At 45.4% G+C, this 12430-nt stretch overlaps 2 protein-coding genes across 55 annotated transcripts in view; one reads left to right on the forward strand and one right to left on the reverse strand.

Annotated features, from left to right (window-relative positions):
* Positions 1-339: 339 nt before the first annotated feature.
* ANAPC13 (anaphase promoting complex subunit 13) lies at positions 340-8955 on the reverse strand. Of its 5 annotated transcripts, none has more exons than XM_008512907.2 (3): positions 8818-8955; positions 5943-6068; positions 340-1595 (listed from the first exon to the last, which is right to left on the reverse strand). In XM_008512907.2, the coding sequence occupies exons 2-3, from the start codon at positions 6039-6041 to the stop codon at positions 1470-1472; spliced, it is 225 nt and encodes a 74-aa protein (XP_008511129.1). In that variant the 5' UTR covers positions 6042-6068; positions 8818-8955; the 3' UTR covers positions 340-1469. The 5 variants fall into 5 exon arrangements, with proteins under 5 accessions (XP_008511129.1, XP_008511128.1, XP_008511130.1 ...); XM_008512906.2 differs by lacking the exon at positions 8818-8955 and adding an exon at positions 8263-8403; XM_008512908.2 differs by lacking the exon at positions 8818-8955 and adding an exon at positions 8259-8399.
* CEP63 (centrosomal protein 63) overlaps positions 8610-12430 on the forward strand; it is a 46533-nt gene continuing 42712 nt past the window's right edge. For 3 of the 50 annotated variants that reach the window (XR_011527172.1, XM_070576098.1, XM_070576117.1), the window contains exons 1-2: positions 8917-9019; positions 11562-11599. Coding sequence is in view for 24 of the 50 variants with exons in the window: in XM_070576098.1 (XP_070432199.1) it covers positions 11571-11599 (29 nt within the window). In the remaining 26 variants the exon portion in view is untranslated. Of the gene's footprint in view, positions 9056-9078; positions 9571-11561; positions 11600-12430 lie in introns of those variants that run through there. The other 47 variants (XR_011527168.1, XM_008512900.2, XM_070576113.1 and 44 more) reach the window with 31 other exon arrangements.

Here is a 12430-nt window from a genome sequence, read left to right on the forward strand (position 1 = left end):
ATGTGAAAGAAACTATGGCATTCTAGGTACCTTAATTTTTTGAAAGGCTTTGTTTTCTTTTGGTATAAACATTGTTTCTAAACATCCTAACTCTCTCTCTTCCTGGGTTGTCTTTCTTTGGTGACTGAGGGACTGGTGCCTCAGGGTCTTTCTTCTGAGTGAACGACTTCCAGGCAGGACAGAGACGCACAGGGGGAGCTCAGCCTGGATGTGTCTGGCTTACAGGAGAGCGACTACAACCATGTCTCTGACTGGAACTCTAAAAGAAACTCATTTGTTTTGTGATGTACTTTTTCCTCCTAAAAGCTGGGTAAACAAAAAGACCCCGTAAAGAAAGGATGAGAAGAGAGATTTCCATTATTCAGTGTTTTCCTTTTTCAATGAGGGATACAGATGTATAACCCAGGGACTCTTCCTAGAGTTTATGATCTGGGTAGAGAACAACAGACACACCACTCAATACCACTTAACATAGGCAAATAACTCCAGGGGATAAATGTTCATGAATGGGTTCTACAGAATAAAATTTCTTATTCAAATGCATAACTAAATCCTGACTCCACAGTGTTTCAGTTACATCTGAAAGGGCTTTGAGAAAATAAGAAATGCCATTGCTGGATAAAACTAGCAGTCCAGGGGCTGGCCCCACGGCCTAGTGGTCAGGTTTGGCATGTTCTGCTTCGGCAGCCGGGGCTCAGTTCCCAGGTGTGGGCCTACACCACTTGTCAGCAGCCATGCTGTGGTGGTGACCCACATACAAAATAGAGGACGACTGGCACTGATGTTCGCTCAGGGCGAATCTTCCTCAGCAACAAAAACACCAGAATCTAGTGGTCCATCTAGCCAAAGTGGCTAGTGGTCCATTCCCGTGGTACCAAAGGAAGTTGTAGGGAGAGCAAAGGTAACTATTAGATAACCTTTTAATCTGTAAATGTATCCAAAGTTTGAAAATACCATGGGGAATCTTGGGAACCCCTGTAGCCCATGAACAGGCTGTCTATCTATCCATTACATCTATAGGCTTCACACACATCACTCAGAATCTTCTCAGAATTAGGCTGTATGAGACAGTAGTAATTCTCATGTCTGGCTTCCTCTTCTTTGCCTCTCCCTCTCATATCTTCAATCACCATGTTACGGGACACAGAAGAGCGGTTGGGATGCGTTAAACTCTGATAGCAAAGCAAAATCAGAGTTAAAGGCACATGTTTAACCAGTCATGTTCAAACACAAGCCAGTGAATGACGAACTTTAGGGTCAAAGGGCCAAATAGTCTGCATTCCTGAGAACTCTCAATCAGTTCCTCGTTCCGGTGAGTATTTCCACAATGCACTCTGCTGCCACAAACTAAGTGGGTGCACATTTTTGAGTGCTGATCTACTACTAAAAGATTTCAATTAGCAGACTGAAAGAAAACATTTTGTATCTACATATTTTTTAAAAATCCATCCATGAAAAAGGAGCCAGTGTCAGTTTCCTGTGGGGGGAACGTTCTCGTGGAGGTACTGTAAGGCTAAGTCTGTCCACTTCATTTCTTGTTCTTTAACAGATTCTGTGGTGCCGCCATTGTCCTGTTCAGGTTCAGGAAGCTCATTCTGAAAGGGTACAATGGACATTCAGAATGACGGTATACTCCACATTAACAAATGCCTTAAAACACAAGAGCACTTAGAAGTAAAACCTGTGGGGCCAGCCTAGTGGCATAGTGGTTAAGTTCGCATGCTCCACTTTGGAGCCCTGGGGTTCGCAGCTTCAGGTCCTGGGTGTGGAACTACACACCGCTCATCAAGCCATGCTGTGGCGGCATCCCACATACAAAATAGAGGAAGAGTGGCACAGATGTCAGCTCAGGGCCAATCTTCCTCACCAAAAAAATAAATAAATAAAATAAAACCTGTGAGTTCCTAGGAATAGGCAACATAATGATAGAAGTGTATTCCACAGAAAAGAGCTAGAATAAATAGATGTGAGGAAATATTAGAAATATCGCTCAAACATAGGCTGGTCTGCCTCCGTAGGGAATGATGGCATTATGACCCTGGCACTTGTGCAGGAGGCAGTGTGGCAGAGGCTAAGGGCACAAGCTACAGAAGCCACTGGGATCCAAACCCGCGACTCCACCATTTGGTGGGCTACTCGGGCAAGGTATTCAAACCCTTGGGGCCTTTGTTTCCTCTTTGGCAATGAGAGAAAAAGGCAGCCATCAGCCCACAGTACTGCTGTGACGACTAAACGAGGTAATCTAGACCCAGTGCTCAGCACTGCACGGAGCATCCTGTGCTCTAGGAATATGTGCTATTATTATTAGGGCCTAGGAACACTGAGAAGAGCCAATACTAAGTCTCTTTTTAGGAGGCTGCTTTAATAGAATAACACGTTTGCTGACATATTCCTTAAGCACAAGTAACGTATTAAACTATCCTGTACCCAGCATGCCCATTTTATAATGGAGGCAAGTAGGGAGCCCAGAAACTGTAACATAAGGGATACAGGCTCCCCCTAGTGGTGGAGCGGGCAACATAAAACACAGCAAATGAACAATTCACAGCCTACCAGCAATTTTCTTAAAATGGTAAGCCATTCTACATGTAGTGTAGAATCTGGGACAGTTCCCTTATATATTTTTTTCCCAGCTTTATTGCGATATAATTGACACATAACATTGTGTAAGTTTAACGTGCACAACGTGATGATTTGATACACGTATATATTGTGAAATGATTACCACATTAAGGTTAATCATCTCCATCATCTCATAGTTACCATTTTTTTGTATGTGGTGAGAACCTTTAAGATAGTTTCCTTGTACTTTTCCATTTAAATTTATTACTACCAGAACTCTGTTTTGTACCAGAGTTCACTGATATCAATATATTTCTTTTCAATTATCTGAATTTATACTTTTTTAAGAGTTAGCCAACTGTTAATATCCAGACTTATGATTTCCCACTAGATTCCAATTTGCAGGACACAAATATAATAATGTTTTTCTCCTTTAAAATTATGTTCAATATATAAAAACTGTTTTACTTACAATATGTACAAGTATATTTGAATAATACACATCTTACTCTACAAATGTAAGACAGAGTCAAACATGCTTGTACAAATTGAAAAAAATTATTTACTGTAAAGCAGTAATGCCCTCAAAGCAAAAGTTTGGTTCTAATAATTACCTATAGCTGACAAAGCACAAACAAGTCCTTGGCTAATAAATTATTTAATTCAGAGACAGGCAACTTTGTTTAATTTCATCCCATCTGTGGTACACATTCTAAAATAATGTGTCTTGCATTTCACCGCTATTGTCTCCTGCAATGAATGGCAACATACAAAACTGCATGTGTCTGGAAAACAAACACGAAGTATCATAAACACAACCACCTTCATGGTATACTGCAAAAATGGTCACGATTCTCTGCAGCTGCTGCTCTAAAAGGCTGAGTCTATTGCTCCAGTCTTGACCTGGACCGGCCATGTGATTTGCTTTGCCCCACAGCACGCAGCTGCAGTGCCAGTGTGCCAGTTCTTGGCCTAAGCTCCAGGAAGCTTTACAGTTTCCTCTCATGCTGCTCTTGGAACCGAGAGGCCATGTGAAGAGGTCTGGGCTAGTCTGCTGGATGAGAGACTGTGTCCTCGTCACCTCATGATCCCAGCTGACAGCCTACTAACAGCCAGGACATGTGAAAATGTCCTGAATTACCCAGCCATCAGCTAGCTGCTGGCTGACTGCAGAACACGGGCAAGGCCAGCAGGGAGCAGCTAAGCTGGTGAAGACCAGAAGACCCTCTCAGCTGAGCTACAAAGTCATGAGACAAACAGCTGTTGTTTTACACATGGACAAAGAAAACAGTCCAGTGGTTACAGGGGAAGGGGAGGGGGAGGTGGGCAGAGGAGGTGAAGGGGAGCACTTACGCGGTGAGAAGAAATAACGTACAACTGAAATCTCACATTGATGTAAACTATTATGAACGCAATAAAAACAAAAACCAGCTGTTGTTTTAAGCCACTATGTTTTGGGGTGATTTGTTGTGCAGCAAAAGCTAACTGATAGCTTTCCCATGATAGCAGACATGGGAAAAGAGGGATCAGCAACAGGCTAGGTTACAACCAGGAAGTCGGCGTGGAAACTTCCCTCTCCCTTGTCCCCTAGCACACAGATGGTCCCTAAATCCTGCCATAAGCATGTCTGGATTCAAAAATTCCCCTCCACTTTCGTACCTTTGTTCAGGCCCTCCTCCCTTGCCTAGACCACTGCAACAACTTCCTAATTGGTCTCTCTGCCTTGTCACTTGCCCCATTCTCCATGGCACACATTCTCTAACAATGCTGATTGTTTAACTGATTTTCCAAAACCCAAACCTGAGCGTGGCAGACTTCTATTCTGAAGACCACTCATTCCTGGACATCCCTAGGATGAGGTCTATGCATGGCATCAAATACTCTTCTCAAATCTGGTCCGAGCCCAGCTTTCCTGCTGACTTATGTGACGAATGTATTCACCATTCACACTGAGCGCTTCAGCATCTCCCAAAGTCTTTACAAACCCTGAGCCTTCGTACCTCTGCCCCTCTGCTGAGTGCCCGTGTCCACCCCACTAAACTTCTGGTCCTCCCTTCTGACCAGCTTAAACATGACATTTTCTCTGAAGCCTTTCCTGACACCCAACAGGCAACCGAACACTTCCTATACTACATAGCTGATCACGACCCCCAGTTAGAACACTATTTATCACTATGCATTTCTGTGTTACCTCACTAGACCTCCAGTGACAGAATCTATGTCTTATGTTCACTTAGTCTTATGGTACACAGTGGGCTTCAAAAATGCTTGTGGAATGAGAATGAACAAAAGTTTACAGGATCTGGAGCCTCAGAGACCTAGGTGTGAAGTCCAACCCAGACTTCGGCAAGTTCCCCTCTCTGATCCTATTTCCCTCCTGTACAATGGGGACAACACCATCACCCCCACAAGGTTGCTTTAAGGATTAGAGATAATGTACATCAAATTTCAACCTCAGTCCATGGCATAAAACTGATATTCAGTAAGTGGCAACTTTAATTCTCATTATGCTCTCTGTTTTGACTATTTTTCTAAATTCAAACTAAGCTGTGACTTATCATTTGGTGTGTCTTATTCATTGAACATATTATTATCTCTTATTCTTAAATGAAAATGTGGGTGAGCTGAACTTTACTTCTCTGTAAATAGCAGCAGCAGACCGTCTACCTGTAAGCTCTATTTTAGTAATGACGCCTCTCAGGGCAGATGGCATGCTCTAAAGAAAAACAGTCCCTAAGTCCTGATCTCCTTGTTCTTTGTTAGGCCTCTATGACATAAATAGGATTTTTTAATAGGCATTTATAAAAGCAAAACTTTTAGATCACTTATTACATGAAGTTTAGCAAACTCCTTGCAGGTGAGTTTTCCAGAGATCAGGGAAGAAGAGTATTCTAGGAGCCCGTTGGTATACATGCAAAAGAAGAAAAGCCAGGTGTCTTCAGAATATTTTCCAGGGAACCTGGGATAGGCATGTGTTCCAAGAATGCGAGTTTCTAAAAATGTCAACTGAGAAACCACAGGTAGAAAGGTGAAGAAATGTAGTGTATATGCCACTGCTTCCTGTTCCTCTCCACCTTATACATTCAACTCTCATTATCTGCTTTACTAGTTTTGGTGTGGTGGACAGAACATGGCTCAGAAGACCTGTGTTCCAGGCCTGGGAGGACCCCTAGCTGAGCCGGTCATATCAGCTCTCTGAACCACATTTCTCTTCAAATAAAAGTCAAGCTAAATGCTGTCCAGAGGCTTCCAGAGATAGAGGACTCCACAGCTTTGACTTCTCCACCCTGCTAGTTTATTTGTCCACTGATTCCTACCTCTACTAGGACCCACCAGAGCACACCTTTCCCCCATCATCCTCAGCACAAACTAGAGCCTACCAGTGGTATTGCAACATCCTCATAAGGCAGCTTGTCTTCTCGCCAAGCATCGTCAATCAAATCCAAGATTCTTCCATCTCTCTGTACCTCACTGTCCATTCTCCTGCAGCTTTGATGTTGTCAGATCTGTAAGCCAAAGAAGTTATTTCTTAAACATGAAGACTGAGATGATGTAGTCCCACCCTAGGTGTCCCCCGGCTTTTTAGCCTGGATGTGTCTTTTGAGATATCATCACCCTGGGAAAGACTCATCTTCCCATCTGGGTCAGGTGACAACTTATTTTATAAAATAAGATCACAGTCCCTTTCTCCCTCTACCCCAGCTGATGGAGGCTTTATAGTGTACGGCAGAGAGACAACAGACACAGCCCAATTGACACACCAGTGTCTTGTGTGACAGGAGGCCAACATATTTGAGGGCCTCCTTTATGAGGCCACAGCACATCTTGAACGTAGCTTTTCTCTCCTAACTTGCACATTCACCTTTCCCTGTGTGAGACGCCTTTGATGAGCCCTTGATTCATGACCAAGTCTCCCCTCCGGCCCCTCTAGCCTTTCCTGCACCATTTTTACAAAAGTCTCCACCCACCTTGCCTCTAATCTTAGGCATTCTTAGGCACAGGAGCTAAATGAACATACTGAGATAATGCTAAACAGGGTTACCCAAAGCGAGCAACTACAGAGCTGACAGAAATCCTCAGCTGAGCTTGCAAAGGAAGGTGCTTCCTTTCTTAAGATAGCACCCAGCCTGAGCTCTGAAAGGAGCACCTCCAGGTGAACAACAGTGGCAGGACCCCATGCTCTTGTTTCCGCTTCCTTTTGGGGTCCCTTCCTCCGATTCTTAACGCTATACCCCCTTCAACGCCTGGCCCAAGTGGTCAGGATGTTCACTTAGCTCCTTGACCACAGCTGATTCCCCGTTTTTCTCCTAAACAGCTGCAGCCAGCTTGGAGGGTACCTCTGGATCTCGTTCCCAAGTTTGGGCTCTTGCTTCTTCATCACAGGCACCACCCTACTGTGCTACCTGCTACAACGCAGCCATCCTGACAGCCTGGAAGCCAATGACATCAAATGACATCTCAGTCACTCCCAGTTTGAGAATACGAAGATTCATAAAAGAAACAATCTTTAGGGGTGGAATCCAACTCCTTCATATAGGCCTGTGCTTCTCCCCAATAGTAGGATTGCAAGGTAGCCCTAACACCTGGGTAATAATTGTACAGGTTGGAGAGGGGAAGGGTTTTTACCCCCATGATGAGGATCCAGGCAAAACTGAAGCCAAAGGTGCCCAACTACTCCTGCCACCAGTGAACCTGATGAGGTCTTACTGGTTCACTCAGCAATTAATCCAGTATTGCCCAGTGGATAACTCAAATGGAAGGATTCTATCTTTAGGAAACTGACACACAAGGGGTTCCTGCCCTCAGTTCCAGCCGTACCTCTGGAGTCCTGGTCCTACAAGAGCCATCCCTTTTCCTGCTGCTACTCCTTTGTTCTTGCTGCTCTGTCCCCTGGGATACCCTTCTCACTTTTCTATGGTGACCAAAATCAGCCGATTTTCCCAGACAAAGATTCCACCTTCTCTAAGGTTTTCTAAAATCACTGCAGCTTTAGCAGGCACTCTGCCCTGAACACTTCCTTCTTCTCCTTATGATCCACCAAACAAGCCAGGTCGCCTCTAGGACCGATTGCTCAGGTGTAATTGTCTCCAACTGTTACACATAAATTTTGTTTCAATGCCTCAGCACATCTTTCTCCAATTAGGTCTCAACCTTTGATCTTTTTTCATCTGTTCCTCTTCTAAACACCTCTAACCCTGTCATACTTTCCAGCCTCTGCACTTAAAAGCCTCTTTTCCCCCTCACTAACACTAACGTTTCCTTCCAAACTCAAGGTGGGCATCAATTGTTCAGGATCAACGTCCCACTACCACACTTAGGTGCTAAAGTGTCTTGACTCTTTTTTTAAAAGACCTTTTTAATTTAATTTATTTATTTTTTTTAGGAAGACTGGCCCTCAGCTAACACCTGTGCCCATCTTCCTCTACTTTATATGTGGGACGCCTGCTACCGCATGGCTTGACAAGTAGTGCGTAGGTCCGCACCCAGGATCCAAACCGGCGAACCCCAGGCCGCCGAAGGGGAGCGCGAGAACTTAACCACTGCGCCACCGGGCGACCCTATGCCTTGACTCTTACGGGGCTGGAAGAGTGGAAAGCATCAAGACAGGCGATGTCCAGGGCACGGCCACTGTCTCGAGCACTCGCCACACTCGACAGAATGAACCCCTCCCAGTTTCCTGAACAAACTCTTCTTACGCACGTGACAGTCGCACCGCCTGGAATGCTCTCTCCTCTTCCTTTCTTCCCAGCTAACCGCCAGTCAGTCTACAAACTCCCAGGTCGCTTCCCGTAGGAGGCCTTCTCCCAGACCCAAGGGTGCGTGATGCCCGCCCCTGTGAGGGTCCCACAGCTCCCCTGGGGCACGAACGGTCCCGATGGGAGCTTGTCACAACGCCCGTGACACGGTCCTTCCTCTGCGCTCTAGAGCTCTGTAAACGCGCAACTACAAGTCCAAAGCAGGAGCGCCTTTCCCCTGCCTAGAAATGACCTTCGCAGGCCACCACCGTCGGCACAGGTGTGGCAGCCCCGGGCCGCAGCTTCCGGCCCGGGGCTGGATGTACCAAACGTGGAGCGGGGACGGGGGGGACGGGCCCTCCACGCAAGTCCTCTCCGCCCGAGCCAGCGCGCGGCAAGGGGACGAGCATGAAGACGAAGTGAAGGCCTCGGCCGACGGGAGCGGGAAAAGGGCGTGGCTGAGGAACCAACGTGTTCCTGCCCCGCTGAAACCTAGGCCAGGGCCGCGGGGAAGCCTTACCGGCGCCCGACCCACGCTGCACCCGCTTCCTCCGGACCCCGCCCTCTGCGTCACGTGACCGGCACGCCCTTCTCTACGACGGCCGGATGTGGGTGAGCCCATTCGCTGGCGCAGAGGGGAGGTCAGGGAGGACGTAGCTTCAATTCCAAGTGAGGGCGTAGTGGGCGGGACTAGCGAGCCGGCGACGGAGCCTGGACGTCAGGTTGGTGGTGACGCGCGTGCGCGTCCCCGGCCGGAGGTAACGGCGGGAAGGCTCGGGGGCGCGCTGCGGCAGCCCGTAACCGCATGTGCGCACGTAGGGCTGGCGAGGGCCCGGCGGGTTCTGGTCCGGAGGCCGCCCTGGCTGCGGTGGGGCCGCCGGAGCCCCGGTGGCACGGCCCGGAGCTGGCTTCCCCAGCGGCCCGCCTGCGGCCAGGCCCGCCTCCGCCGCCCCCGCCGCCCCGGGTCCGCCCCGGCGCCCCGCCCCTCGGCCTCGCTGCGCACGCCCTGCGGGCCCGCGAAGGCGGCCATGGCCGTGCGGGGCGCGCTGTCCGCGCCAGCCAGGTGGTCAGCCCCTCCCCGGAGGCCGGGCGGCGGGAGGGCGGGGCGAGCTGCTCCCGGGCCCTCACCTTCCCCGGCAGAGCCAGGCTTCCTCCCCGGGGCAGGGCACCCGGCTCAGCCCTCCGCCCGGGCTCGTTGTCCGGTTAGCTGTCTAGCGCAGTTGCGACTTAGGTCGTTGACGGCAGGTGATACCGGTTCGTGTATGGTGGGAAGGTTAGCAAATTTTAGCAAGAGAGTTGTTTTCAAAAGGCTAACGTTAGTACAGGAGATACGGAACTGTGGCAGAAATCGTGAAGGGCTGAAGTTGGGGAACCCTGAACTTACGGATTGTTCCACGCAGATCACGGCTGGGAAATAAATGATAGAGTGAGGGTTTAAAAGGGACGGTTCTTTAGGAACACTTGAATCCTCAAGATGCTTGAAGATAGTAAATCTAGGCTCATAGTGTGGTTTTTCTTATGTCCCTTACAACATAGGAGAGTCTGCTGTCTGTGACTGGTCTCCATTTACAGTGCACTTATTTGCACGAAGTAGTTTTCGTTTTGAGCCTTATGTCCGATTCCTTAAACCAGTCTTTAAAAAAGTTATTTTGTTCCTTTAATAAACCAGTATTGTAGGGTAGGTACCCTGTAGTTACACAGTTCCCCACATGCTTGCATTTAGTTTTATTTTATAGCTATGGAGAGGAAATCATAATAAGGGTCATCAACTACGTGTTAACTTCAAATATATTTACATTTATCCTTATCGTAGCTGTGGCTTAACGATAAGGTGTATGTATTTTCTTATTCAGGATGCAGTAGCATCTTCACATTGATTTTTATCCTGAGCTTTTTGCCCTTTGTGTCATTATCAGTGATCAGGATAGTAAAAAAGACTGAAATTAAAATGGGTTAGAGATTTATAAACATTCAGACAGTCACACTGCCCTTTAAAAGGTACATAGATTCAAGTTTTAAAAATTATTTGTAACAATTGTGTATGTTAATTGTACTGATGCCATTTTCCTTCCATCGAAAGGTGATGGAAGACCTTTGCTTGGTCCTTCCTGTTCTCAATTATGTAGTAGTGCTAGCCGGTGGTGACAGCATCAGTGGTCCACTCTATCAGAGCTTCTTTAAAAGTCAACTTGATTTGAAGTTCAGCTGAAGCCAACATTAACATAAATTTCAGGAACTGAATTTTTGTTTTTTTATGTTGCATTAGGTTTTTTTTCCTCCCAGAACTAAGTTTGTTTTTTCAGTTTTACAAAACCACAGTATTGTCATTACACCTACAAAAATTTTTAAAATTCTGTAATGTCAGTATTCTTTTTGGGTTCACATTTCCCCAGCTGTTCCTTAAATGTCTTTTTACGATTAGCTTGTTTGGCTCACAATCCCATAGAGAGCCACATGTTGTATGTGGTTGATACATCTTTTAAATCTTTTAGCATAGTAGTCCGTTGCTTGTCTTTTTTCCCTGAACATTCTAGGTTTAGCTGATTGCATCCACATGGTATCCTTTAACATGTACATCTATTCCCTTTATTTCCTTTAAACCACTAGTTAGATCTAGAATTGCTCTGTCCACTATACTAGCCGCCAGCCAGCTGTGGCTATTTGAATGAATTAAAATGAAATAAAACTGAAAATTAGTTCCCTAGTGGCATTAGCCACGTTTCAAGTGCGCAATAGTCGCAGGTGCCTAGTGACTACCTCTTGAATGGTGTAGATATAAAATATTTCCATAATTGCAGAAAGTTCTTTTGAACAGCACTGATCTAGGAGCTTGATCAGATTCACCCTTGGTTTTTTTTTGGTGGCGGGGCAAGATTTCCTAGATGGTGCAGTACACGTTCTGTTGCATTAATTATCAGAGAGGCACTGACGGCCTCAGATGTCACTCTTTTTGTGACAGTTAGATCGAGCAGTGTAGTGGGTTCAGGTGTTGTTAGCCCAATCCAGCCATCATGAAATTCCCGTGCGCCTTTCACTCCCTGATGGATTCTTTCTGTGGGTTTAGGTTGCCTATAACCATTATTGCATTAGGGGTTGCAAAATGGTGATTTTCTAATTCTGTCATTCCTTCAGTATTTATTAGTTGAAAGTCTTTTATGAAGATGAACTTGCCCCCACCAGCTATTTGAGTACCATCAGGTGTTTGAAATACAGTTTGGGCAGGAAAGGCAAAGAAAATACTTAATTCTTTCCCTCTATTTTCAGACTACAGTAATGAGCTGGTGGCCTAGCAACCTCGAAAGGTAACCATGAGGCTTTTGCCTTTTTAATTTTCATCATCATGAACTTACAGACTTGAAGATGTTTAAACTGTTCCAACCTATTGTAGTCTTTTTTATTTTGTTTTTTTGGTTTTTTTTGATACTCAATTTGTCCTGTCTTTGGCCAGTGGCAGCCCATTTAAGTTGGCTCCTGTCCACTTTGAGATGACCGGTAATCTTTGATAATTTCCTTGTTTTCTGGTAACACCTGTTCCTGGCTCATTTGTCCGTTTCTGGCCACCAAGAAGCCCTTGTTCCTTTGAGTGGGAAATGATGTGTAGCGACTGCAGTCTGGGTGCTGCATGTGCTCTTGCTCCTTGGCCGGTCATCGGTTCTAGATAGTTTGAAAGAGAAATATGCAGACTTCATACTGCTATTTCTGGTTTATGTTTAGTTTTATAGTTTTTTTCTTTGCATATTTGATTTTATATTTGTATCTTTTTCTCTTTTGCTGAAAATCTTAGTCTCTCATGTCATTAACATAATTACTTTTTTCTTATTCTATATTATATTTAACAGTTTCAAACTAATAATAATAGTTTTATTGTTAATGATATGATTCCTGAATAGTGTTTAGGATTTCTTTGTAGTTCTTTTTTATCCTTTTATAACCTACTTGGGATATGTACGGTAAAATCATTGCATGTTAAAGGCATATGAAACAATTTGTTTTATGGTTAGGCTGCCAACTTGATATCTAGTTGATTTATTTCATTTTGTTTCCAATTTTTCAATACTGCTTTTTTTTTCCATTTGGATTTGTTTTATTATATGTAAAACATTAGCATAGTTCCTGTAAAACAAGTACCTGTC

This window comes from Equus przewalskii, chromosome 15 (genome assembly GCF_037783145.1).
Source record: "Equus przewalskii isolate Varuska chromosome 15, EquPr2, whole genome shotgun sequence".
NCBI lineage: Eukaryota > Metazoa > Chordata > Mammalia > Perissodactyla > Equidae > Equus > Equus przewalskii.

Bases quoted from the DNA above. Each gene is read 5' to 3' on its own strand.
- ANAPC13 (XM_008512907.2), bottom strand. From the start codon at position 6,041: ATGGACAGTGAGGTACAGAGAGATGGAAGAATCTTGGATTTGATTGAC. The intron at 1,596-5,942 runs GTAGGCTCTAGT...GTACCCTTTCAG, and splicing joins AGGATGTTGCAATACCACTG to AATGAGCTTCCTGAACCTGA.